The 24,642-nt window shown below is 39.2% G+C and overlaps 1 protein-coding gene across 1 annotated transcript in view; it reads left to right on the top strand.

The window, feature by feature from the left end:
• The window catches only part of NGR-A23 (neuropeptide receptor A23), a 94,747-nt gene that overhangs the window by 26,548 nt on the left and 43,557 nt on the right, over positions 1-24,642 (top strand). The window contains exons 2-3 of the mRNA XM_073084242.1: positions 11,033-11,127; positions 21,556-21,758. Of these exons, the coding sequence (XP_072940343.1) occupies positions 11,033-11,127; positions 21,556-21,758 (298 nt within the window). The remainder of the gene's footprint in view (positions 1-11,032; positions 11,128-21,555; positions 21,759-24,642) is intronic.

Below are 24,642 nucleotides of genomic sequence, written 5' to 3'. Positions count from 1 at the left end.
ACCTGACCAAACTTAAACCCTCATTATTTTTTCGCTTATCCATTGTATAAAACCAACTGAAATTTTCATATTTTGCTTATAAAGTTAAATATCCTCCAAAAAAGTAAAAGTATGATTAAAATAATATTGTTTTAAGAGATGGTAGTAACCTCCTTGGTGTGTAGTGATGATACTAAGAAACCACGACAAGTAATATAAGGCTCCTTTCCCACCAGATATGTTCGACGTAGCTATGTGTTGAACTATGTTGAAATTAACCCACGAAACTATTTTACTGTTTCTACCAAAGTGAAGTGGCTAAGGTGTTATATGAAGACGACAGACGCGCGCTAACTATTTAGTACCTCTACACTGCTCTGTCAAGGTACATAACTACATCTTGCCTTCATGGGTCCAATACTTAGGCATCATAACATATAAAAAACATAGTTTAAATCATAGATTAGTAAAGATTACTCACTCCTAACAAGAAAATGTACCCAGTTTTGAGAATTGAAATAGTTGCGTAAAAAAGGTTTGCCACGTCTCCGTGCTAAAATGTCCCTAAAATATTTGAAATAATTATTTATTTATTACGTAAATTATGCAGTATTAGTTATATATTCGTAAATTTTCTCTAAAAATGTTTTTATTTGTCAAGAATTAAAAAAAAAAGAACTTACTAAAATAAGCCGTTTGTGGCTTCATTCAATTTCAAGGCGGCGAAATATCTTTACTAATCTATGGTTTAAATGAATCATTTTCCACCGGTTAATCTAAACAATGAAAATCAACCAATCCTAATGGTAGATCACATACATCCATCGTTTAGATTTCAGATAAATATTTTGACGATCCGCGTGGCAAAGCAGTCAGTCTGATGCACAGAGAGTCCCAGGTTCGATCCCCGACCAGTACCCTTACCATGAGCTTTTACGTTTTGACAAATATGACTGTTTTGGTATTTGCTTACGTATTGGCTCATACTATTTCTAAGTTCTGACACAATCCGCTAGGGGCGCTGATTGGAATTTGTATGGACAAATACGTAAACAAATACCAAAACAGTCATATTTGTCAAAACGTAAAAACTCCTGGTAAGGGTACAGATAGATATCAAAATTATGAATTTAGGTATCAGCTCTGGATCTGGATATCTGTGTATTCGTCTTTCTCTTTATATGTTACCATGGCAACGATACAGGAAATTCTAGTGTAAGGTGGCGAGTGTAGAAACCGTCTTTTTCGAGGATCTTTTTTGCGGAAAAGTTCCCTAATATAAGACGCAAAACTCCGCAGATGTGCACTTAACAGAACGTCCCACGAGAAGGAACCCAGAGGAATCTTGATTAATGGTACATAGTTAATATGAATTTAAATTTTAAACGAAAGTTTTAGTATAAGAGTAATGCATTAATTAGATGCCGGGCGGTCTACCAACTTCGGTTTTAATAAGTCTTCATTTTTTCATGACTCGATTTTAAATCTATATATATAAAAACGAAAAGATACTCACGTTCAAAACGTATTAATCAAGGTTTTGACTAAACTGCTGAAGCTACAATCATGAAATTTGAAACATAGCTTCATTTTATAACGTAGATGCGCACTAAGAACGGATTTTTTGATATTCCACCGTTAAGGGGGTTAAATGGGGGTTGAAAGTTAGTATGAAAGTCCGTCAGTTTTAAAGCAAACTGGATGAAAATTGGTATTTAGCTTTCTGATTTAAAGTAATAAAAATCTAATCTAAGGGTTTTTCTAAAATCAACCCTAAAGGTGGTTAAATAGGGGTTGACAGCTTTTTTAAATTTTTCTAATTTGGAAGCCAGCACTATGAAAGTTAGCCATTGCTTTACTGGTTAGATATAATAGAACTTTAGTTCTACCGTGTTTGGAAAATCAACCCCTATGTGGGAAAATAAGGGTTGTAAGTTTGTATGGAATTCCCCCAGTTTTGATGTAAACTCTATGAAAATCGGTATTTGGGTTGTCGATTAAAAATAATTAAATACCTATTTCACCATTTTTGTAAAATCAACCCTTAAGTTGGTAAAATAAGGGTTGACAGCTTTTTTTAAATTTGCCAATTTGAAAGCTAGCACTATGAAAGTTAGCCATTGCTTTACTGGTAAGATATAGTGGAACTTTAATTGTACCGTTTCTAGAAAATCAACCCTTATGTGGGCTAAATAAGGGTTGTAAGTTTGTATGAAAGTCCTCCAGTTTTGATGTAAACTGTATGAAAATCGGTATTTGGGTTTTCGATAGAAAATAATTAAACACCTATTTCATTGTTTTTGGAAAATCAACCCTTAAGTTGGTAAAATAGGGTTGATAGCTTATTTAAAAAAATTGCCAATTTGAAAGCCAGCACTACGAAAGTTAGTCATTGCCTTACTGGTTAGATATAGTGGAACTTTAATTCTACCGTCTTTGGAAAATCAACCCTAATGTGGGTTAAATAGGGGTTGAAAGTTTGTTGGGAAGTCCGCAGATTTTGAAACAAAGTCTATGAAAATTGGTATTGAAAATAATAGAACACCTATTTTACCGTTTTTGGAAAATCAACCCTTATGTTCGATTAATAGGGAATATAAATTTATTTTAAAATCCGTTAATTTGGAAACAAGGATTGTAAAAATAGCATTTAGCTTTCTGGTTCAAAATAATGGAGCTTCTTCAACACCGTTTATGGAAAATCTACCCGTAAGATGGTAAAATAGGGGTGGAAACTTTGTTTAGAAGTCCGCGGCTTTTTAAGCAAACTCTATGAAAATTGTTATTTGGCTTTCTGATTCAAAATACTAGGACACCTATTTCAGTTTTTTGAAAATCAACCCTTAAGGTTCTTTAATAGGGGATGGAATTTTATTTTGAAAATCCGTTTATTTGGAAACAAGGACTGTTAAAATAGGATTTAGCTTTCTGGTACGGAATAATAGATCTTCTTTAACAACGTTTATCGAAAATATACCCTTAAGAGGATAAAATAGGGGTAGAAACTCCGTTTAGGATTTCGCAGATTTAAGAGCAAATTCTTAGTAATTTAGTATTCTGCTTTCTGATTGAAAATAATAGAACACCTATTTCACTGTTTTTTTTTTAAATTAACCCTTAAGGACGTTTAATAGGGGATGGAACTTTATTTTAAAAACCGTTAATTTGGAAGCAAGGACTGTAAAAAATGGTACTTGGCTTTCTGGTTGGGAATGATAGAACTTTTTAGAGGTTATAATAGGGGTAGAAACTTCGTTTAGAAGTCCGCAGATTTTGAAACAAAGTCTATGAAAATTGGTATTTTGCTTTCTGGTTGTAAATAATATATCACTTATTTTTCCATTTTCTGAAAATCAACCCTTAAGGTCGTTAAATAGGGGTTGGTACTTTATTTTATAATCCATTAATTTGGAAGCAACCACTATGAAAAATTATCATTAGACTCAATAAAGCATCTGAGTCACTGTTTTTTTTAGATCAACCCTTAAGACGGCTATAAAAGGGTTTCAGCATTTTTAGCAACTCAACGATCAACCCCATTAGGGTATTATTAGTAAAGAAAGTTTCTTTAAAAACCGTTATTAAAGTTACTTCCTTTGGCGTGTCTGAAAAAAGAACATAGAAGAAAAAAGCAGAGAAGTTTAGTGAAGGGCGAAATTCCACGGGCCGATGTAACATATATTTTTAACATGCACTTCAGCACGCGCAATACATTCCGTATTGCGCGTGCTGAAGTGCAGAACAGCGGTTTTTTAAGGTTCCGTACCTAAAGGATAAAAACGGAACCCTATTACTAAGACTTCGCTGTCTGTCCGTCTGTCCGTGTGTCACAGGGCTCTATCTCTGAAACTGTAATAGATTGACATTTGAAATTCTTACAGAGGATGCATAACTGTGGCCGCTATAACAACAAATAATAAAAATAAAAAAAGTTGAAAACAAAAAGGGGTGCCCATACAACACAAACTGCTATTCGATATTTTTCCAACTAACTTTTGAACCGTTAAAGGTAGACAGTTAAAATTTTCACAATGTGTGTACTTCAAATTCAATTTCAAATTCAAATATTTTAATGACTGCTGCAATATTAAATACTAGAAATTAAAAAAAAAAAAAATTTTGGTTGTACGGAACCCTCCAGGTACGGGGTTGACTTGCACTTGGCCAATTATTAGTAACGCGCAGACCCGCGGGCCACACACCACCCGTGGGTGTCGGGTTGCCGACCGTTGGTGTTGAATATTATCTTTCAGAAATTTGCTGATAAAGTATCTATTGATGCATGTACATAGGAATATTTTTGAAATTCTACTAAGGAGGCAAAAGAAGTGTTATATGTATGTATACGGGAATCTTTTAGGTTCGAAGTTAGAAACGTGAAATTTCAGATAACGTCTATTCAGATAAATACACGACAACTTTGAAGGGGTGCAAATTTCATATATGATAGTGCGTAAGTTTATTCAATTTAGCCTATATTTTGGTATACTGATTAGGTACATCGCAACTACTTTGGACACACTGCGTGCCAACATTTTGTCCTGCCGAGGGGTATGGTTGTGGTAGGTATGCGTGGATTAGTGATGGTGATGTGGTAGATACATAGACCTTGGATTAAAATTTTGGGCTAGAACAGGGCTACAGTATCCCCTGCCTGTCGTACGAGACTAAAGGGGGACTTCTGGAGTTGCGGGCGGCAAGAATGGGAGCTCTAACCGCCCAGCCAGAGACCCTGGAAAGAACCGCTGTATGTAAGGCTCCATATAACATGGACGGTTCCTATGGAATAGTGTAAATAATAATTATTGTATCCTACATGAAACTTAATTTTAAAGAAAGTTTCATTACAGTCCACTAATTGGAGTTTTTGTGTATGTATCTGAAGAAAGCTTGACCAATTTAGGTACAGAGTGACGAAAAAAAAAGCTTTTTTAGTTAAATATTACTTATTATGCTACTTTATCGTTAAAATTGTTAGGTACAAATTTACGATTACAGTTATTTGTATGTCATATAATATTGTTTTACGCGGGCGAAGCCGCGGGTTCTGCTAGTACACTTATAAACTTTATGTATTATGTTGAGTAAAGTGGCAAGTAGTTTAACAATACAAACTACAACAACTGCAAATGAGTCCCACTTTTACTTTGCACGTTCTTATGGATCATTAAAAGTTTGTTATTTTTACTTTTGTACATAATTGGCGACTACTCTGGTGTTGCAAATGTTCAGGCGACGTTGAATACTTTTCATCAGGTAGCACGTCTGCTTTATCGTTAGACTCAAATCATAGATTAGTAAAGATTACTCACTCCTAACAAGTAAATGTAACCAGTTTTGATAATTGAAATTGTCTCTGTCATCAATTTTTATGTTTGAAAAATATTAAAAAAAAATAGTTTTTAGATCATTTACGAATGACGTGTTTTTGCGCCACTTAAATGCACATGTCGGTATCGTTCCGCGTAAATTACACCATGACAGCCATTAAATGGCTGACACATTTGTCAGCCGTTTAAGCCATTTAATGGCTTCCTTCAATTACAAGGCGGTGAGATATCTATACTTATCTATGGCTCAAATATAAAAAATAAATAACGTAATAAATAATACATTTCAGTATTATAATGTAATATAATGGACATAAATATGTAAAATGATCAGACGCAAAACATACTCGATGATAAGGATTAATTATTGTAATAATGACGGATGGGTTCGACGATAATGACTTTATTAACACTCTGGTTATTCGCCGTGTTTTGCAATATCCTGCAGTTTCTATGCATTTATCTGATTAAAGTAAAAAATAAGCATACAGTCTATCTTATGGAAAGTTTACGTATTTCTACCTAATAAGGGGCCGTTCAAGTATTACGTAACGCAATTTTTGAAGATTTTTGACCCCCCCTCCCCCCCTTGTAACGCACCGTAACGTTTTTCTATCCCCCCCCCCTAACGTTACGTAACACTCAAGTGTCAATTTTTACCCTAAACTCGCTAAAAAGTTATGTTATAGTTTTTATCCTTAGAATACTTTTACTTACATATTTACTTTATAATACTAAGAAATAAAACAAGAGATTTTTAATGCGAATAAGAGTAAAAACTAATAAAACATCAACTCATGGGCAGGCAAAAATATACTTGTCCTTTTTAACTACACCTAGTCGCTGTCGGATCAAACAGATACTCGATGCGAATTAAGTATGAAGTGTAAATGTGTGAAAATTCGGAATTGTTCAGTCGTGCATCTATTCCGAATCTAAACGAATGTCATTTAGGTGGACGCCGCGCCGGCTCACGAAACCTTTAATGATAAATCAGACTACTATTTCGATAAATCTAACGTTGATAGTTCTAAGCCTGTATAAAGTATAAGGAAAGATTACAATTCATTATTACTAGTGAGTGCGCGTGCAAACCTTACCGCCCTTACGTATTGATGCAAGGCATGAACGAACTAGCTTCTTAGTCCAAGAATAAGTACCTAGTCTACACCAAATTGTACTAACTAATGAGACTTTATGGGACTAGGTGGAACAGGATTCTGGATCACATATTTTTAAATACTAGGAACAGGCATACCTAGTCCCAAATGTACCTAGTACAACCCATCTCTACTTGTCTATAAACACTACGAACGAATACTGACAACGGAAACAACATTAAATGACGTACAATACAATCTTGGGATTCCCCGTGAAATATGAACGAAAAGATTTGCCAACTTGCGAGAACAAATTAAAAATGACAACCAGACTATACAAAGAGCGTGTTCAGCCGAACTAGGTCTCCTGAGTATTCTAAGTTAGTTTAAGTATAGTCAAAGCATACATACTGCTATACTGTACTATACTTAGTCTAACTCAGAATACTCAGGACTTAGTTCGGCTGAACCAGCTCATTCAAGGGATTTCCCGTAAAACGTAAATGAAAAGGGTTGCCAATTTAGGAGTTTTAATTCCCTATTTTTCTATTAAAAAAATGTTACGTAACGTGTATTACGGAAGACCCCCTCCCGCCCCTGTAACGCATCGTAACGTTTCACAAGACCCCCCCTCCCCCCCAAATTGCGTTACGTAATACTTGAACGACCCCTAACAGCAGTGTTAGGCGCTGCTGTGTTTCAATTTGAAGGGTGTGGTAAGGGAGACAGACTTTTCCGAGGCGTTCCAGCTTAGTCCTCAGGGGTAGCGGCGCATATGTGGCCGACCTCAGGTAAGAATATCTAATCTTATCTGGGGTTGATTACAGATGTTCATGGGCGGCAGTAGCCACTTACCATCAGGTGGACTGTATGCTTGTCTGCTATATTATAAAAAAAGTGTCGTTGGTGGGCATCTATAAATTACTCCAAATAGAACGGGAGTTCTTACTATGACTAATTAATAGACGCGTAGATATTTCTGAGGGATATAATGCAGACATCAGCAGTAATGGTTTAAAGTGGTAAAACCTTTCGTGGCTTAATTGCGGAGCCACCACCGCCACACATATTTATGACTTGACGCTGCTGTATTCCGGTGGTTGATTACAAATGTATGTACTTCATTAGTAGATGAACAGATCAAAATTCCAATCGTTCATTTACTTTCGGACTGACTGTACCATGGGCGACACTGGAGTATTTGGAGGACTACATGCTTGTTAATATATAATGTGATAAATGGTATATCAGTATTTCAAAAATATAGATTCAATATAAGGTTATTCAAATAAATCAGTCACCATTTTGCGACCGTTACTTCTGAAAGACAAATGTAAAACCATATATTTTCGACTAGCGAACGAGTTTGATGTATGCAGATCGACCCTTTCAGTGATTTATGCCTTATTCCATGGTCTTTTACAAATGTCATTAAAAATTGTAGCCTTTACCAAAAATATAGGTATATTTTGATAAGCTTAAAAATATTTATGTGATAATAGCTACAGAACTTGTACTACATTTTAAGGTTTCATAGGTGAATAAAAAAGTTTCCCTTATAACTTTCTTTTCATCCCTTCGACTGTAACATTATTTATAAACAATGTGCAATACACGATTTTATTAATTTTGTCCCATTCTTCTCATCAGGATCGTCAGGGTTAATGATTTTCTTGTGCAATTTTAGCGTGGTTTTTAGTTTTAAAACTATAATTATTATTTAGTGTTTGTTAGATTATCTGCCATAACATGTGATACTTTGTGAAAAATTCAACCGGCTACCCATGATTTTTATTAATTAAAGGAAAAGGAAAATTTTAAAGAAAATACATATTTATATTTCGTACTAACGTTTCACCCTATATATTCGAAGTTATTGTCTGTTGGCCGCGATAATAATATAATTAAACATAGGTACAGGTACTAAGCATACTTACAATTTAATACAAATTACAAAATATACTCTCGTATATTTCTGTACGAACATTCCGCGACAGTATTGCAGGTGATTTTCTTTTAAGGTAACAATCATTTTTGTGCTTGTTCATGTTATATATGGAAATTAGAGCGTCGCTATAAATTGTTATTAGTATAAATTGACGAAGGAAACAGACAGCTAGTATTACCGAAATAACAAGGACTCCCTAAAAATGAATTTCAAAAGACCTTATTTGATTCCTTATACGTGTAAATTGACGGACAAAACTTTTTATCCCGAAACGTGAGTCGTGACTCCTTTCGTTTTTATGAAAAAATGTTTTTTCAGAAGCAACTTGTTACCATGATTTTCTTAGCTGATTAAGCTTGTTTTGTTGTGAAAAGAGTAAATGAATATGTCAGAAGATAAAAAATATGTGTACTAATATGGATGTTTTAAGTTTAGTATTTTAAGCTAAGAATTTTATTTGATATGCTTAAGATTCTAACTAACCTAATCCAGCATTTAATTTTACAGTCTTACGAGATGATTTTTCTAAAATGATTTCGCATGCCCGGATTTAAGTAATCTAGGATACAAATCTTCTCTCTGGCTTGCAATTTCATCTCTAGATTGACAGCTAGTTAATCAGATCTCACTTTTTAATATTTGTGATGGACATTTAATTTCTACTTTTTACGAACGCAATTTGTCACTTCAACAAAGAGCTGTGACACAAATGTAAAAATACTAACGAAGATTGTGTTCAGAATGTCATTATACCTTTTAGAAATAAAATTCCGTTGTAAACGCGTTATTTGATTTGACGCTCCAGTTTGAATTAACGTATAAAAGTTTTCAAACAAAATGTGATCCCAGAGGTGCTGAATAGAGCTTTTCTCAAATGAGCTATTGAGCTTTATTTCCACGAGTAGGTAGATACGAGGAATCGTGTCTCTGAATACATTAATCTATATATATAAAAATCAATTGCTGTTCGTTAGTCTCGCTAAAACTCGAGAACGGCTAGAACGATTTGGCTAATTTTTGTTTAGAATAATTTGTGGAAGTCCAGGGAAGGTTTAAAAGGTGAGTTAGTATGAAATATATTTCATTAATAAATTCTGAGGCAGTACAAAGTTTGCCGGGTCAGCTAGTCTTACGTTAAAATGTCAAACATATTTAAGCGTGGAATAGTTTAGGCGTCTCGTAATGATTGGATAATATATTAATATTCATTTTAATATTTGGATATATAAATTTGTCTCCTAATTATTATGATTTAATATTAAACATGGAAAGTGGCTACTATACTGTAGCTTTAGATAGGATTTGAGTACTGCCTGAGGTGGGGCACATATGCGTTACGATGCCTGAGGACTAAGTCGGAACGCTTTGTATAGTAATATAATAATAGTAGTAGTAATAATAAGCAAGTGTTACTACTGCACTTTTCATACCTGTAACAGAGCAGCGCTCAAAGTTATAAGGCAGATATAGATACAGTAGCGGTGACTCCCGGAGTCGAATTACAAAGACATTTCCTCGTATTTAGTGATTAATTCGCATGTTCGAAATATTTACAGACTTACTAGTTATATCATTTGAGTACTATAACGTGAGCGGGCGTTGAGTGCGGACTCAATGAAATGCCAAAGAAAACAAAGCTAAAATGCTATATTTTTCAAATGTATCATCATCGGCCACGCATTTTACGGCATTCCCAGACACATAGTAAATTTAGTTATTTCGGGAGTCGAGTTACATTTGCTAATTATTACAATAAAAGTAGATTCAGTATTCTTTACCAATATGATGCTTTTGAAAGCATTTCTAATTATTATTACAAACTTATATATAATTCTATGATAGGAGAAACTACACTGAAACGTTTCGTGTAGTACCTATACACAATACACGCTATACATACTGCGTGCATTCGGTTGGAACAGCTGGAGTAATCGAATTTGCCCTGGACGTACTCAGTACATCTAAATGTGACTATCGACGGGTTTTGTACTTTCATATAAATAAACTACCATGTATACTTATTTTCAATCAATATGATACATATTCTAAAAATAATGATTATGCTATACCTACCCACTTAGGGAATTATCCCCATAGGTACATTTATTTGAATATTACTCGCACTAAGACAATATAATATTTAGAAAGACCTCATTATTTTTCGTTATCATTACTATCACTATTTGTATAATAACTTCTACAATTAGTAAAACATGAACATCAATCAAATTATCCATTATTGATTCTAATGACCGTATTATACCGTGTTATCAGACAATGTTTTACGCGTTGTCAAATGCCACCGTAAAGATAATATTTTGTTGCCACCATGAAATTAATGACTGTGACAAATGTTCCATTTTTATGATTGTTTAAATGTTAAGCACAAGCTTTTACCAAAGAATGGTTACATATATTTCTATAGATATGATTAATGGCTCTAATGTAAGGTTTTGAATTTGGGGTTTTTGGAATGTTGATTTAATTGTTTGTCATCAAAAAATTTGTTTTCTATGAAACACTATTAATATTATAAAAACCCAAGCTACGAGCGAATGTGTTGAATTCAAGATAAACATATTTATGTTAACTCGAGAATAAGACTGTAAAGGCGGAGTCCCAAGAGAAAACCGCTTTTTAATATATTTGAAAATAATTCTAGTTTTTTGTTACAGTACAACGAATTCGTCACAAGATGACGACGCGGACTGGGCCCGAAATGCGTCAATGGAAGACTATTTGGGACAAAACAGTAGCAGCGACACGTATGGTACGTCATCAGTAAATTCTTCAAGTAAACAAGTAATTTTGGTTGGAAAGTGAATACGGACGCAGAGCCACGCCTTTCACGTCAATATGTCTGTTTCTTTACAAGCCTTACCCACGAGACCGCTAATATTTCTGCAAATAACGCTCATGAAACAAATTTTCCACTCGCTTTGTTTTTCTTGATAAATAAACTGTAAAGAACCCTTCGTGGCTCGACTACGACGGCATCACCGCTTATTTATGTGTCATAATAGCAGTGTATCACTTACACTTTCATGAGGCATTTCTACTTAGTCCTCACAGTGCAACGCATCTGCGGCCGAACCAATGACTTTAATTAAACCTGTGTTTAATTATAATTATAGAGGCCCGTGGGCGTGGGGCCTCCATGTTTGTATTCAGTCTAAAAATATTTAATGTGCTACGCGAAACCATATAAACTATTTTAAGTCACAAAGAATTTAATTGGTCAATAAATTTCGAGACTCACAACGTAAACCACTTGTTATCTGGTTAAAAATACACACAAGTAAAAAATTGTAAAACTAACAAAGAGCTCCGCTGATTTTGAAATACTGTCTATTTTTGCCAGGAGTGGAATGATTCATAAAAAGATACATCAACTGTTCGTAATTTGACGGTAATACTAGATCTTATTTCAGCCTATTAATAGCAATAATAAGCATTCTTAGTCCTCAGGTGGACTGCATGCTTGGTTGCTACTTCTATTTTATAATAAATAATTCGCCAAGTACGAGTCGAACTCGCAAATGGAGGCTTCCGTACTACCAAATGTTCATTATTTTAATTCATTTTAAGATTTTCAACAATACTTAGTCATATGAAACAACAATAGATGGCGTTGGGGTGACGATGGGACGACGATTATACGTAATCAAAGTATAATAAAATTAAAATAAGTATATTATTGTCAACTTTATTTTATTTTTAGTATTTGTTGTTATAGCTGCCACCGTTATGCCTCCTCTGTCAAAATTTCATGTGTCTATCGATTACGGTTTAAGCGGTAGAGCCCTGTGACAGACGGACAGACGGACAGACGGACAGACAGCGAAGTCTTAGTAATAGGGTTCCGTTTTTACCCTTTGGGTACGGAACCCTAAAAAGTACCGTACTTATACATGAATTAAATAAATGATTTACTACGTATATATCGATGTTTATTTTATCTGGTTAATTAACTAATATATATTGGGCCCAAGAACGATCATGTTATAGTAGGTATTTTTTGGTTCATAATTTTCTGAATTTATTTTTATTTTATTTTTTTATTTATTAATGGTATTAGGTATGACTACTGTTCTATTTAGGATGGTTACAAATTCGGATGTTTATGCATTGTGCGTCACTGACCTTTAATGTTAGATGGATCCCACACTGGCTTGCCTTTTACCGTTAAGTAAACTATTTTGAAATTTGTTTATACATCATCCTTTTACCTTACAGTTATAAATATACGAGTATTATTATCGGATTCCGAAGTGGTATGTATTTAACACAACATACGCCGCAATTTGAAATTAAATCTTCTACATATCAATTACAAATACGTAAACCTGATAAAAATTAAAAGCCGTGCTCTTAAAATGGAATCCAATTAATTTTCAAAGCAAAAAATGTTGACTGGGTTTAATCGTGGAAAGTTCCCGCTCACACGAGTACATGGAACGTAGATTAATGGGTGGTGTACCATAACGGTGAATATTTTGCATAAATTCAGATTTTACGTTACAAAGATGAAATTGTTGAAAGTTTTCGTTATCATAATTTTAAAGTTCTATTAATAATGGTGTTTACGTAAATTATGGCTAATGATTATCAAATATACTTTATACACGAAGTTTGATAATGTTGATGTTGACTTTTTAAACAAACGATTTTAGGGCTTAGTTAGGTAAATCTACACACAATAAGCTTTTCAGGCACGTGCCGTGCAAGACAAATGCGTATTTCTTACAATATTACAGTATTTATGTATTATAAGTGTATGTCAGAATATTGGATAAAAAATGTTTTTATCTGCCACGCCCCGTGTTGCCACCACCGCCATTACTTTATAACAGCAGTGTCAAGTACTGCTGTTTAGGTTTAATTTGGTATATGGAAGAAACACAAAGTATTCTGATAGTCCTCAGGGGCGACAACGTATCTGTGATCGACTTCAGAATACATAATCTAGTTCATTCATGATAGATTTTACCTAATTTTAACACGAGAGATATCAACTGAAAATTATTCAGTAGGAACGTCGAGGCTTAATGACCGAATAGAACAGATATTGATGAACATTTTAAAACAATGGTTGTAACTAACCTGCTAAATCTCTGAACAATGAATTCTTCCACATGGAAACATCGTGTTTAATTGTATTATTTAAGCTCAGTTTGTACTGAAGTTTCAAGCGTTTTTTTTATTGTTTGATATAAATCACAAAAATCATTATTATTTAATTCAAAATAGGTTCTTTACAGAGCACTTTTTGAATGTCAGATGTGTGTTATGAAGTTTCTTTCGCCGCTTCTTCTTCATAACGAAACACCTTGTGAAGTGATGGTAGTTATATAAACGCTTAAACGCTTTCTACACTCACAGCCACACACTAGGATTCCCTGTATCGTGAGTGCTATGGACACTCAGAGACAAACACACAAACACCCAGACCTAGAAACAGAAACCTATAATCACTTAGATATCTGTCTGGCTGGGGATCGAACCCGGGGCCCTCTGTGCGTTAGCTCGATATGGTGACCGCTACGCTGCGTGGGTCGTCAGGGTAATGAAAGTACTAATATTATTTACGTACGAAATCCATAGATTAGTAAAGATACTTCGCCGCCTTGAAATTGAATGAAGCCACAAATGGCTTATTATCGTTAGTTCTTTTTTTAAATTCTTGACAAATAAAAACATTTTTAGGGAAAATTTACGAATAAATAACTAATACTGCGTAATTTACATGAATTTACATAATAAATAAATAATTATTTCAAATATTTTAGGGATATTTTAGCACGGAGACGTGGCAAAACTTTTTTACGCAAGTATTTCAATTCTCAAAACTGGGTACATTTTCTAGTTAGGAGTGAGTAATCTTTACTAATCTATGACGAAATCTTATAACTTGAAGTGCAACGATAACAAAGTTTGGGATCGGGTGAAAACTGAAACCTGAAAACTGAAATGAAAACTTTCAGTTTTCCCCCGATCCCAAACTTTAGTTTATAGTATGCAGTACTTCGTGCGTTCCTGGAATTTGGTTACGTACTCCGTGCTTCTTGATAGTATACTTATTACCGTTGTAATTAATCTGCTTACCTGGTAGAACTTGGTGGTTTGAAGGTGGTAGAACCCTTTGTGGTTCGACTCCGGCGGCACCACCGCCACACCTATTTGTACCTAATAACAGCAGTGTTAGGCGCTGCTGTGTTCCGGTTTGAAGGGTGTGGTAAGGGAGACAGACTTTTCCGAGGCGTTCCAGCTTAGTCCTCAGGGGTAGCGGCGCATCTGTGGCCGACCTCAGTTAGGAATACCTACAACATTTCAATTACAAATCTAATTTTAAAGCAACAAATTTAATTATAATAACTATTAAAATGAATGTCTCACTATTATATCCTACAGTAATATCCTAATGGTATGACCTAATGTATTTCAGTCCCTCACGTCTTTTTTTTTTTTTTTTTTTTTTTGGCGCCCGGATATTAGGTGGAAAAAGGGCTGACCCTCTACGGAGAGGGAGGAGCAAAAAATGCGTCCAAGCACTTACAGGCCGCGACGGCCGGTGCCTGCGTCGTGTGGGGCTGAATGAAAGGTCCTCCTGAAGGGAGGACCATCCCACTAAAAACTCCTTTAAGGCATTCGTCCAAGGGGACCGTACAGCCGACATCGGATAGCGACCTCTCGTTGCGGATCGAGAGGCGCTAGCGGCGCTCCCTAGAGAGCTACCGCTGGATAGATGACACTGAAGGTGTCAACGTATCATGAATAAGATTAGAATCGTCGGGAAGACGATTCTCTATGGAGAGTTGTACGCCCCTGTGGGCGGCCAGAAGAATCTCCACATCGGTGGAGAGTTTGTTAGGAGCGTCGGTCAAGATATTTCTTGGCCGACGGCAATTGTAACGGGTAGGAAGAGGGGCAGCATAGTCCGCTGCACCCTTGATTAAGGGGTTGGAATGGTTTTCTGAGCGGTCGAAGAACGCTTCAGAGAATTGTCTGAGGACTTGTTGTATTGGAGCGAGCTCCAGGTCGCGGTGGAGGTCAGCGTTTCTGACATACCAGGGGGCATTAAGTGCCCGACGACAAAAGAGATTTTGTATGACCTGGAGTTTGTCTAGGATGGTGGGATTCGCGTGAGCGAAGACTGGAGAGGCGTATGTTAACACCGGTCGAATGCAAACCTTATACAGCGTTCGCTTATTCCTGGCTGACAACTTGCTGTGTCTGCCAATCATGGCGTTGAGGCGGCTCATGTAAGAGCGGGCGGTATGGGTGACCTTAGAGACGTGGGGTCTAAAGGTGAGGCCCGGGTCAAGGGTAACTCCTAGGTATTTTACTGTGGGCCTCCATGGAATGGGGGCCCCAAGTAATTTGACGGAGGGCAGGTTGTTTAAGCGCCTGCGTTTGTGGTCGAAGCGCATTGCGGAGCTTTTCTCCGCATTGACTTCGATGCGCCATTTCCTAAACCAATCTCCTAACTCGTTGACCGAGCGTTGGAGTTTGGCGAGGACAGATGACTCCTTTTGCCCTTGGATGTAAAGGGCGGTGTCATCGGCGAAGAGTGAGAGCTGCACCCCATTTTTGGGGATAGGAATATCGTTGGAGTACGATATGAATAATGTAGGAGCGAGCACTGAGCCTTGAGGGACTCCGGCTGTTACGGGGCGTGGTGGAGAGAGGATACCTTCGTGCCTGTAGCGGAAGGTTCTGTCCTGAAGGTAGGAAGCCACGATGCGGACTAGGCGATCAGGAAGACCAGAATGGTATAGCTTGTATACCAGTCCTCCATGCCAGACTTTGTCAAAAGCCTTGGCGACGTCGAAGAAGACTGCTAGTGTCTTGTTACGTCTTGGATAAAACCCGCTTGTGATGTACTCGACAATGCGGTGGACTTGTTGGGGGCACGAGTGCTGGAGGCGAAAGCCAAATTGGTGAGGAATGATGAGTGGGGGAGCATCTGTTGGGAAGAGGTGCCCTCTTATGTGAACGAGGATCACCCGTTCGAAAACCTTGCCCATTGCATTGAGGAGGCTAATGGGGCGGTGGTTGGAGGGAATATGTTTCGGTTTCCCAGGCTTGGGAATACCGATAACTGTTGCTGTCTTCCAGGCTGTTGGAAAGAAGCTGAGATCGAGGCAGGCATTGAAGATAATGACCAGAAGGGTCAGTGCCTGCTCGGGGAAGTGTTTGAGCGCCAGGTTGGAGATACCATCCGGACCTGGGGCTTTACGAGGTTTCAAACCGCGGATGACGGTCCGGACCTCGTCTGTAGTGATTTTAATGGGAGCAGAGGTGACAGGGAGAGAGATCTTTTAAGGACCTCCTCCTCCACCTTGTGAATGTGGATAGGGTCGCACGGTTGAGTGCTGGGGGAGCACTGCGCAGCGATGCTATCTGCGAAGCATTCGGCCTTCTCAGCGTCTTCGAAGGCTATGCTGCCGTCGGGACGCGTGAGAGGGGGAGTGCTTGAGAAGGCTTCGGTACGAAATCGTCTAGCGATTTTGTAGAATGCCTTATGAGAAGGTTGGATATCCTCCATGAGAGAGTTCCAGTTGGAGTCCCTCATTTCGGCTAGCCGGGATCTGACTTTCCTTTGGAGGGCGTTAGCGCGCCTCCTAAGGACAGGGGTGGGATACTTGGCGGCCCATCTGAGGGCTGCGTTTTTAGTTTGGATTAGCTTCCTGACCTCGCGAGGTAGTTTGCGGTTCGGGACCTCTACCACCTTCGCGTTGTCATGAAGCGAAGTCTGAACTAGCTGGGTGAGTGAGTTCACCGTACTGTCTATTTTCTCCGAGCTAACAAGGTAGTCTGGGGGAATAGTATACGGTGAATCGGGGGCCTCTATGGCCGAGGTGAGAGATTTCTCGTACCCTTCCCAATTAGTGAAGGTTTTCGAGGAGGTATGGGGAGTTGGATCATAGGGACCTAACTGTAGAGAGACTGGACGATGGTCTGAGCCCAGATCGTCCAGTGTTTCGATCGCTCTTGTATTGAGCGCGACGCCTTTAAGGAGGGCGAAATCCAGCACGTCGGGTTCTTGGTCTTCCCGATCGGGGTAGTGGGTTGGCGCTGTTGGAGAGAAGATATCAAAGTCCAGTGCGCGGGAAATGGTTAAGAGTTTCTTACCGTTGGTGTTAGTCAGACGACTGTTCCAAACGGTATGTTTGCAATTGAAATCTCCAAATAGTACGACAGAGTCTCCGAGCGAGAGGAGGGCCTCCAAGTCGCTTTGGAGAGGGGCTTTATTGGCGGGGAGGTAAATTGAGGCTATGATCAGGGACGGGTGTCCTGTCATGCCTAATTTGCATATGGTGGCTTCCATATTGGTGAGCTTGGGTGTTTCCAGAGGGGTGCAATGGAAGGATCTCTTGTAGTAGATGGCAGTGCCTCCGCCACGACGGTCGTCGGCTCTGTCATTACGTACAAGCGCGTAAGAGGGGAGACTTACGCCTTTAAGGGAGGGCTTGAGGAAAGTTTCCTGAACAAGCAACAGGTCGATATCCCTGTTGCGGACGAACTCTTTGAGTTCGGGAATGCAAGGCTTAAGACCTCGTGCATTGAAGGAGATAAGCGAGACGCCTTTAGGTTTTTGACGACCGGGATGAAGGGGTTGAGTATGGACGTTACTCATTGAATGGACTTGAACAACGCTAGGTGTTCAGAGTAGATTGCGATGCGCTCCGCCTGGCTGGCGTTACGCATCTTTTGCGAGACGAGTATGATCTCGTCGAGGTTCACGCCCTTAACGCAGTCCTTAAGGAACATGATATGTTCCCTTACCGATGCGTCTTGGGTGGGACGGGGAGTGGGAGTGGCCTTAGGGGCCGGGGTTGGTGGGGCGGTCGCGGGTGCGACTTTCCTCCAACTCATGGGAGCGGTTGGGGTTTTGGAGGCCCCTAGCCGCGGGAAATTGGTCGAATTGACCGGAGGTGGGCCTGCTTTCGAGGGCTGCTTTTTAGCAACCTTCTTTTGAGCGGGACGGGGGGCTTTAGGGCAGCCACGGTAGTTAGCTGGGTGCCCTGAAGTGGTGCATAGCACGCAGGCAGGAGGGGACTCGTCTTCACGAGTCCTCTTGCACTCACGTGTGGCGTGGGGTTCTAGGCACTTGACGCACCTTGGGGGGGCAGTGCAGTTCGCCGCTGCATGGCCGTAAAGCTGGCAGCGGTGGCACTGGGCAGGGTAGCCACGCTTGTTAGGTGGTTCCACCTTGATCTCAGAAAGGCCACAGATTGTGAGCTCCTTCTCCTTGAAAATGTCCTTGGAGGACGGGGTCTTGGCTAGAATGGCCAGGGCTAGAGGGTATTTGACCCCGTTGCGGTTGTACAACTTGTGTACACCTTCCACGGGGAACCCTTGGTTGACTAGATCCGTTAGGATTTCGTCGGTGGGAAGCTCGTAGGGGAGACCCCTAAGGACCGCTTTGATTTTGCGGTCCTCTTCTAAAGCGTACGTGTGGTACGGGAGTTGAAGGTGAGTTAGGAGCCTAATGAGGCTCCTGAAGTCCTCGGTGGTGGGGCATGAAACGCGAATAGAGTCGCGAAGGTTACGTGCCTTGGTGTAGTGGATCTGTTTTTCCACTAGGGTTTTAGAGAAGTCGGACCATTTCGACTTATCTCTGAAGAAAATGTGTGGGGGCGGTTTGCACTTGGCAAGTGCCGGTTCGCAGCGCGTGGCTGGCTTGGCGGGCTTAGCCGCGGGGGTTGAGCTCTGAGGCTCGGTGGAGGTTTTTGGCACGGGGGCCAGAGTGGAGGCTTTTGGCACGGGGGCCAGAGCGGGGGCCGCTGGGGCTGGGGTGGCTTCGATAGAGGCCTCGGAAGAAGTCTCACTTGTCGCCTTAGCGACGCGTTTGACCGGTCGTTTCTTGGTCTTCTTCGACTTGACAGGGGTGAAACCCTGGTCGTCGTCGGAGGAGGGGGCGGTGATGAGGGTGTTCTCCGATGATTCGTCGGAGGAGGCGGGGCGTTTTAGCGAGATGGCGTCAAAGTCCATCTCGTGTCTCGGGGTGGCATCAGGGGATGCGGGTGAATCGGTAACGGACAGGGGATCCGTTACGGATTTTAAGGGCTCGCAAAGGGAGCGGAGTTTGACAGCGTCAATGGGGCGGTTGAGCTCCTTGCTCAAGAGGGAGGACAGAGCCTCGAAAAACCTATCCGTTACCATGTAGGCCATGGTAACCAGGGATGCCTCCCTGCCGAGGCAGGGAGCTAACGGGGAGGGGGAGGGAAATGCAATTACCCCTAAGGGAAAGTAACTGCTACCGTCACCCTTGGGATAGCCCAAGTGCAGTGGGATCGGGTCTGCCGGTTTCTCTCAGGCCGAGAGGTCTGAGAAGCGCACCGGGTCAACGCTAGCTGGCTTCGTTGGCACCGTTAGGTATCCACCAACTCAAACGCGTCGGGACGTGAGTTTTGTTTTATTCCCAATAAATTGGCAATAAACAAAGCACGGACCGCTACCGATAAAAATCGAGTAGTCGAGAACCGGCCGAAAGGCCAGGCAAAAAATCTGGGTTAGCGAACACTTAGAGCGCGAGCAGGCGGGGCTGCTCGGTCTGGCGTTCAAACGCAGAGTGCCCTCACGTCGGGGGTCCAGGATTTAAATACTAGGCACGCGCGTCTAATTTTTCGTTACATGATTAGTAGAAACTAATTATCGCGTGCTTTAATGGCAAATCAAAATATCAGGTAGGAAAATATAGATATTCTCGTGATATTTTTCTTTACTTATGTGATCATTAAAAGATTTAAAAAAAATATGTGAACAGTACCAATCTGTATTTAGTCAGCTTGTTGGCCAGCCCAACGCCTTTCACTCTGAAAGGGACCCGCACCTAGCAGTGGGACAATGGGATGATTGATGATGAATGTAACCCTTAAGGTATTTCCTCCTTTAGTAATTGTCATTTCACAAAAGATATTCCGCGTAAATTTGATCTTGTCATTTCATTTCGATTGTGCACAGAATAAGCTGACTTTGATTTTCAAATTGGAGGATTTGTGATTCAGTTCATTAATCGGACGTAAATAAATAATAGGCCTGTCGGAAGTAACGAATAAGATAAAGATAATTGTGGATTAATTGCTGAATAATTGATTCTAAGTGATTAATTTAGCGGCAACAAAGATTGCAGTCTAAATGACATTTGTGGTCGTTGTCATCCGTAGATTCATCTCTAATCAATCTCTATAGACGGAGTTGAAGATTATAATATTTGATTTTGTCATCTAAACTTCGTCAGTTATATTTATAATATCGAAGCATCGATTAGTAAAGATTACTCACTCCTAACAAGAAAATGTACCCAGTTTTGAGAATTGAAATAGTTGCCTAAAAAAGTTTTGCCACGTCTCCGTGCTAAAATGTCCATAAAATATTTAAAATAATTATTTATTTATTATGTAAATTACGCAGTATTAGTTATTTATTCGTAAATTTTCTCTAAAAATGTTTTTATTTGTCAAGAATTCAAAAAAAGAACTTACTAATAAGCCATTTGTGGCTTCATTCAATTTCAAGGCGGCGAAATATCTTTACTAATCTATGTATCGAAGTAGCAAATGAGCGTTCAGTCCAATCGATGGTAAGAGACAAAACCACCCTCTGGATTGGAGTACTATCAGGGTCGGCCAGATGCTTTGTTACTTATAAGGACTTTGTTGTATTGCGTCATAATATAAGCGTCTCCTTTACCATACCTTTCAAACTAGTGTTAGTAGCGCTAACACTATTATTATAAGAGATAAAAATATAGTGGTAGTGCTTTCTGAATCACATATGAGGTATTCAACCATGTTTATTTTTTTCTTAAATAGTAGCAAAACAGTTTACAGTCCATCTGATGGTAAGTGATGGCTGCCACTCGTGGAAATTTGTGACCAGCTTCTTATAAAACAGGTTCTACTTGAAGCTAATCATAGATACGCTACCACTCCTGAAGACTAAGATGGTCGCCTCATGTAAATTGGAAAGGGAGACATAGTTTTCCGGAGACATACTACGCGTTCCAGCTTAGTCCTCAGGGATAGCGATGCATATGTAGCCGACCTCAGGTAGGATATCTAGTCCTATTTGGGGTTGATTACATATGTCCATGGACAGCAGTAGCCACTTACCAGGTGAGCTGCATGCTCGTCTGCTACTTCAATATTATAAAAAAAGAAAAAACGTTTAATCCCTTTTATTATTTCAGATACACTGTACGCGGTACCCACGGGTATGATAGTGCTGCTCTCGTTTCTATACGGGTCGATATCAGTGCTGGCGGTGGTCGGCAACTTCCTCGTGATGTGGGTGGTCGCCACCTCGCGCCGGATGCAGAGCGTCACCAACTGCTACATAGCCAATTTAGCCCTAGCGGATATCGTTATAGGATTATTTGCTGTACCATTCCAAGTAAGTAGTAAAAAATAGTAATCTTAATTTATTTAATAAAAAATTTATCAATAACATTGGATGGTGTTTATGGATGAATGTTAGTTACTTCTTAACGCAAAAACTTTTGTGACGATATTACTGCAATACACATATACTTTATAGCCTGGATTAACACATAGGATACTTTTTACTACGATAAACGAGCATATGCGAGTGATACCACAGGCAAAAGCTAGTTATAAAACAGTTCCTCATCCTCATAGCATTAAACAACGACACCCCGTATTGTGAAATCCATTAACACACACATACAAGTATAACACCCAGACACAGTAACCCAGACCCAGAGCAAATGTTTTTATTCAAAGTTTAGATACTTAGTACACTGGGAATCGAACCCGTAGCCGATAGGCAACTTCTGTTAATAACTGAAGTTGCTTATATTATTATGAACTAATTTGTAACAACACTTATCCTAAAATTGCAGTATTATATAAATGCTGCATTTTATGCTATATTTTAGTAAACAATATTAATATAACTTCCCCTAATTTCAGGTGTTTCAGAACGTCCTTGGTTATAAAAATAAAAATGTCAGTCGTGGATTCTGAAAAATGGCTTTTCAACTGCGAAACTAAGTGACATTTAATTAACGTTCTTTATTAATGAATTTACTGGATTAAATTAAACGTAGCACATAAAAACACACACTTTTTATTTAATTGAAGACACACACACACTCATTGAACACACACACACATTGAACACACACTTTTTATTTAATATGGGTATGCAGTCTACTTGGTGGTAAAGTCTATATCGGTCATGGACTTCTATAATTAACCCATTTTATGACAAAATGCCGAACTTACTATCATCATCATCATCAACAACCCATTATTGTCCCACTGCTGGGCACGGGTCTCCTCTCAGAATGAGAAGGATTAGGCCATAGTCTACCGCGCTGGCCAAGTGCGTATTGGTAGACTTCACATACCTTTGTTTTTTTTTTATAAATCTCAGGTATGCAGGTTTCCTCACGATGTTTTCTTTCACCGTTTAGCAAGTGACAATTAATTTCTACGCACATAACACATAAAAAATCAGAGGTGCATGCCTGGGATTTGAACTTCGGGCCCCTCCATCGAGAGTCCGAGTATCTTAACCACTAGGCTATCACTGCCGTTATAACTATAAAGGTCATAGCCTTCTATAATCAACCCATTTTATGAAAAATGCTGAAAGTGACGACTAAGCCTGAATGCGTCGGTTACATTTCTTTCCTTAACCACACTCTTCAAACCAGACCAAACAATGTTTGACGATGCTAGTATAATACAAAAATAAATGTAGAGATAGTGTTAACAGAGTCAAAACACACAGCGTTCTACAAACTACTACAAACTTTTGACCCTGTTGTGTGACAGAAATAAGTGTAGCGGTGTTGATAAACAAACTTATTTGTGTGACGCATAGTGGAAAAATATCTAACGCTTATTTTTATGATATTATTCAACCACGGACAAGTATTGAGTCCAACGTCCGTTAGTCCGCGTAAAACTGCTAGTCCGCTCTGAATATAGACATGAATCGCAACAACTTCAGAGCGGACTAGCAGTTTGGCACGGGCTATACCATTGAGGACTAAGTTGGAACGCCTTGGATAAGTATGTCTTCCTTACCACACCCTTCAAACCAGAACAGCGGCGCTTAAAACTGCTGTTGTTAAACAGAAATAGGTCTGGCGGGTGTGCTGCCGACTCGGAATTTCATTGTTTACCCTAACAACAAATTTTATTTCATGGTGATCTGAAATATAATTGAGAATTACAATGTAGTATCCTTCTTCCCACTCGTCGGCATCGCGATTGTTTAGCCTTTTAAAAACAAAAAAGTTTTAAGACCTCTGACACTGCGTATGACAGTGACACTATATTGACAGCTACCTCACTTCTTTTTCGCGCTTCCAAGGCATCGTGATACTATTTTTTCAAAGTTTTGTTAAACGTGTATAGTGAAGCAAAGCTAGTGAAAAAATGAAGAAAATGGAAACTAGGAATGAAGAATCACGTCTGCGTAGTCGCAGTAGCAGGAATTTACGAAGCACTTCTTCGGATTGGACACCGGTTCAGAGGTTATGTACAAATTACTTACCAGGTATGTAAGAAAATAATGCATTATTCACATTTTACAGTATGTGTGCACGACTATAAAAATGCCTAAATAACTAACATATGCTCAGAAAGAAACTATATTGTTCGAAAAACTTTCTCGTATCTACAACCTCAAAACTATTCACGCACGCCAATCTCGCTGTTGCACGTTACAGACACCAAACGGTGCTCATATTCGCCATTAACCGTAAGATGCTTGCATTTTTATGCATATAATTTAGCAATTAATGGTCCAAATATAAAATGCACCCGAGCCACGAGTACCACCCACCCGAGTACGAGATACTCGTGGCGTCGCTTTGTCGACACTAAATGGTTCCTATGTTCACCATTAAACACGAGATGCTGGCCCTAACATTTATATGTGACAAATGTTCGAATATTCAAAGAGTCACAACCGTCGAGTACGAGATACTCCTAGTTTTACTTTGTTGACACTAAACGGTTCACTCATTCGCCATTGAGTACGAGATACTCGCGCTAACATTTCTATGTGGCAAGTGGTCGAATATACAAAGCATCAGAACCGTCAAGTACGAGATACTCCAAGTGTTACTTTGTTGACACTAAACGTTTCACTCATTCGCCATTGAGTACGAGATACTCGCGCTAACATTTCTATGTGGCAAGTGGTCGAATATACAAAGCATCAGAACCGTCGAGTACGAGATACTCCAAGTGTTACTTTGTTGACACTAAACGTTTCACTCATTCGCCATTGAGTATGA

The sequence above is a fragment of the Epargyreus clarus genome, unplaced genomic scaffold (assembly GCF_041222505.1).
Source record: "Epargyreus clarus isolate Ecla_fem2 unplaced genomic scaffold, WU_Ecla_fem_2.2 ptg000021l, whole genome shotgun sequence".
Classification (NCBI taxonomy): Eukaryota; Metazoa; Arthropoda; class Insecta; order Lepidoptera; family Hesperiidae; genus Epargyreus; species Epargyreus clarus.
Note: the sequence above shows the minus strand (reverse complement) of the source record. Positions and strands in the feature narration are given on the sequence as shown.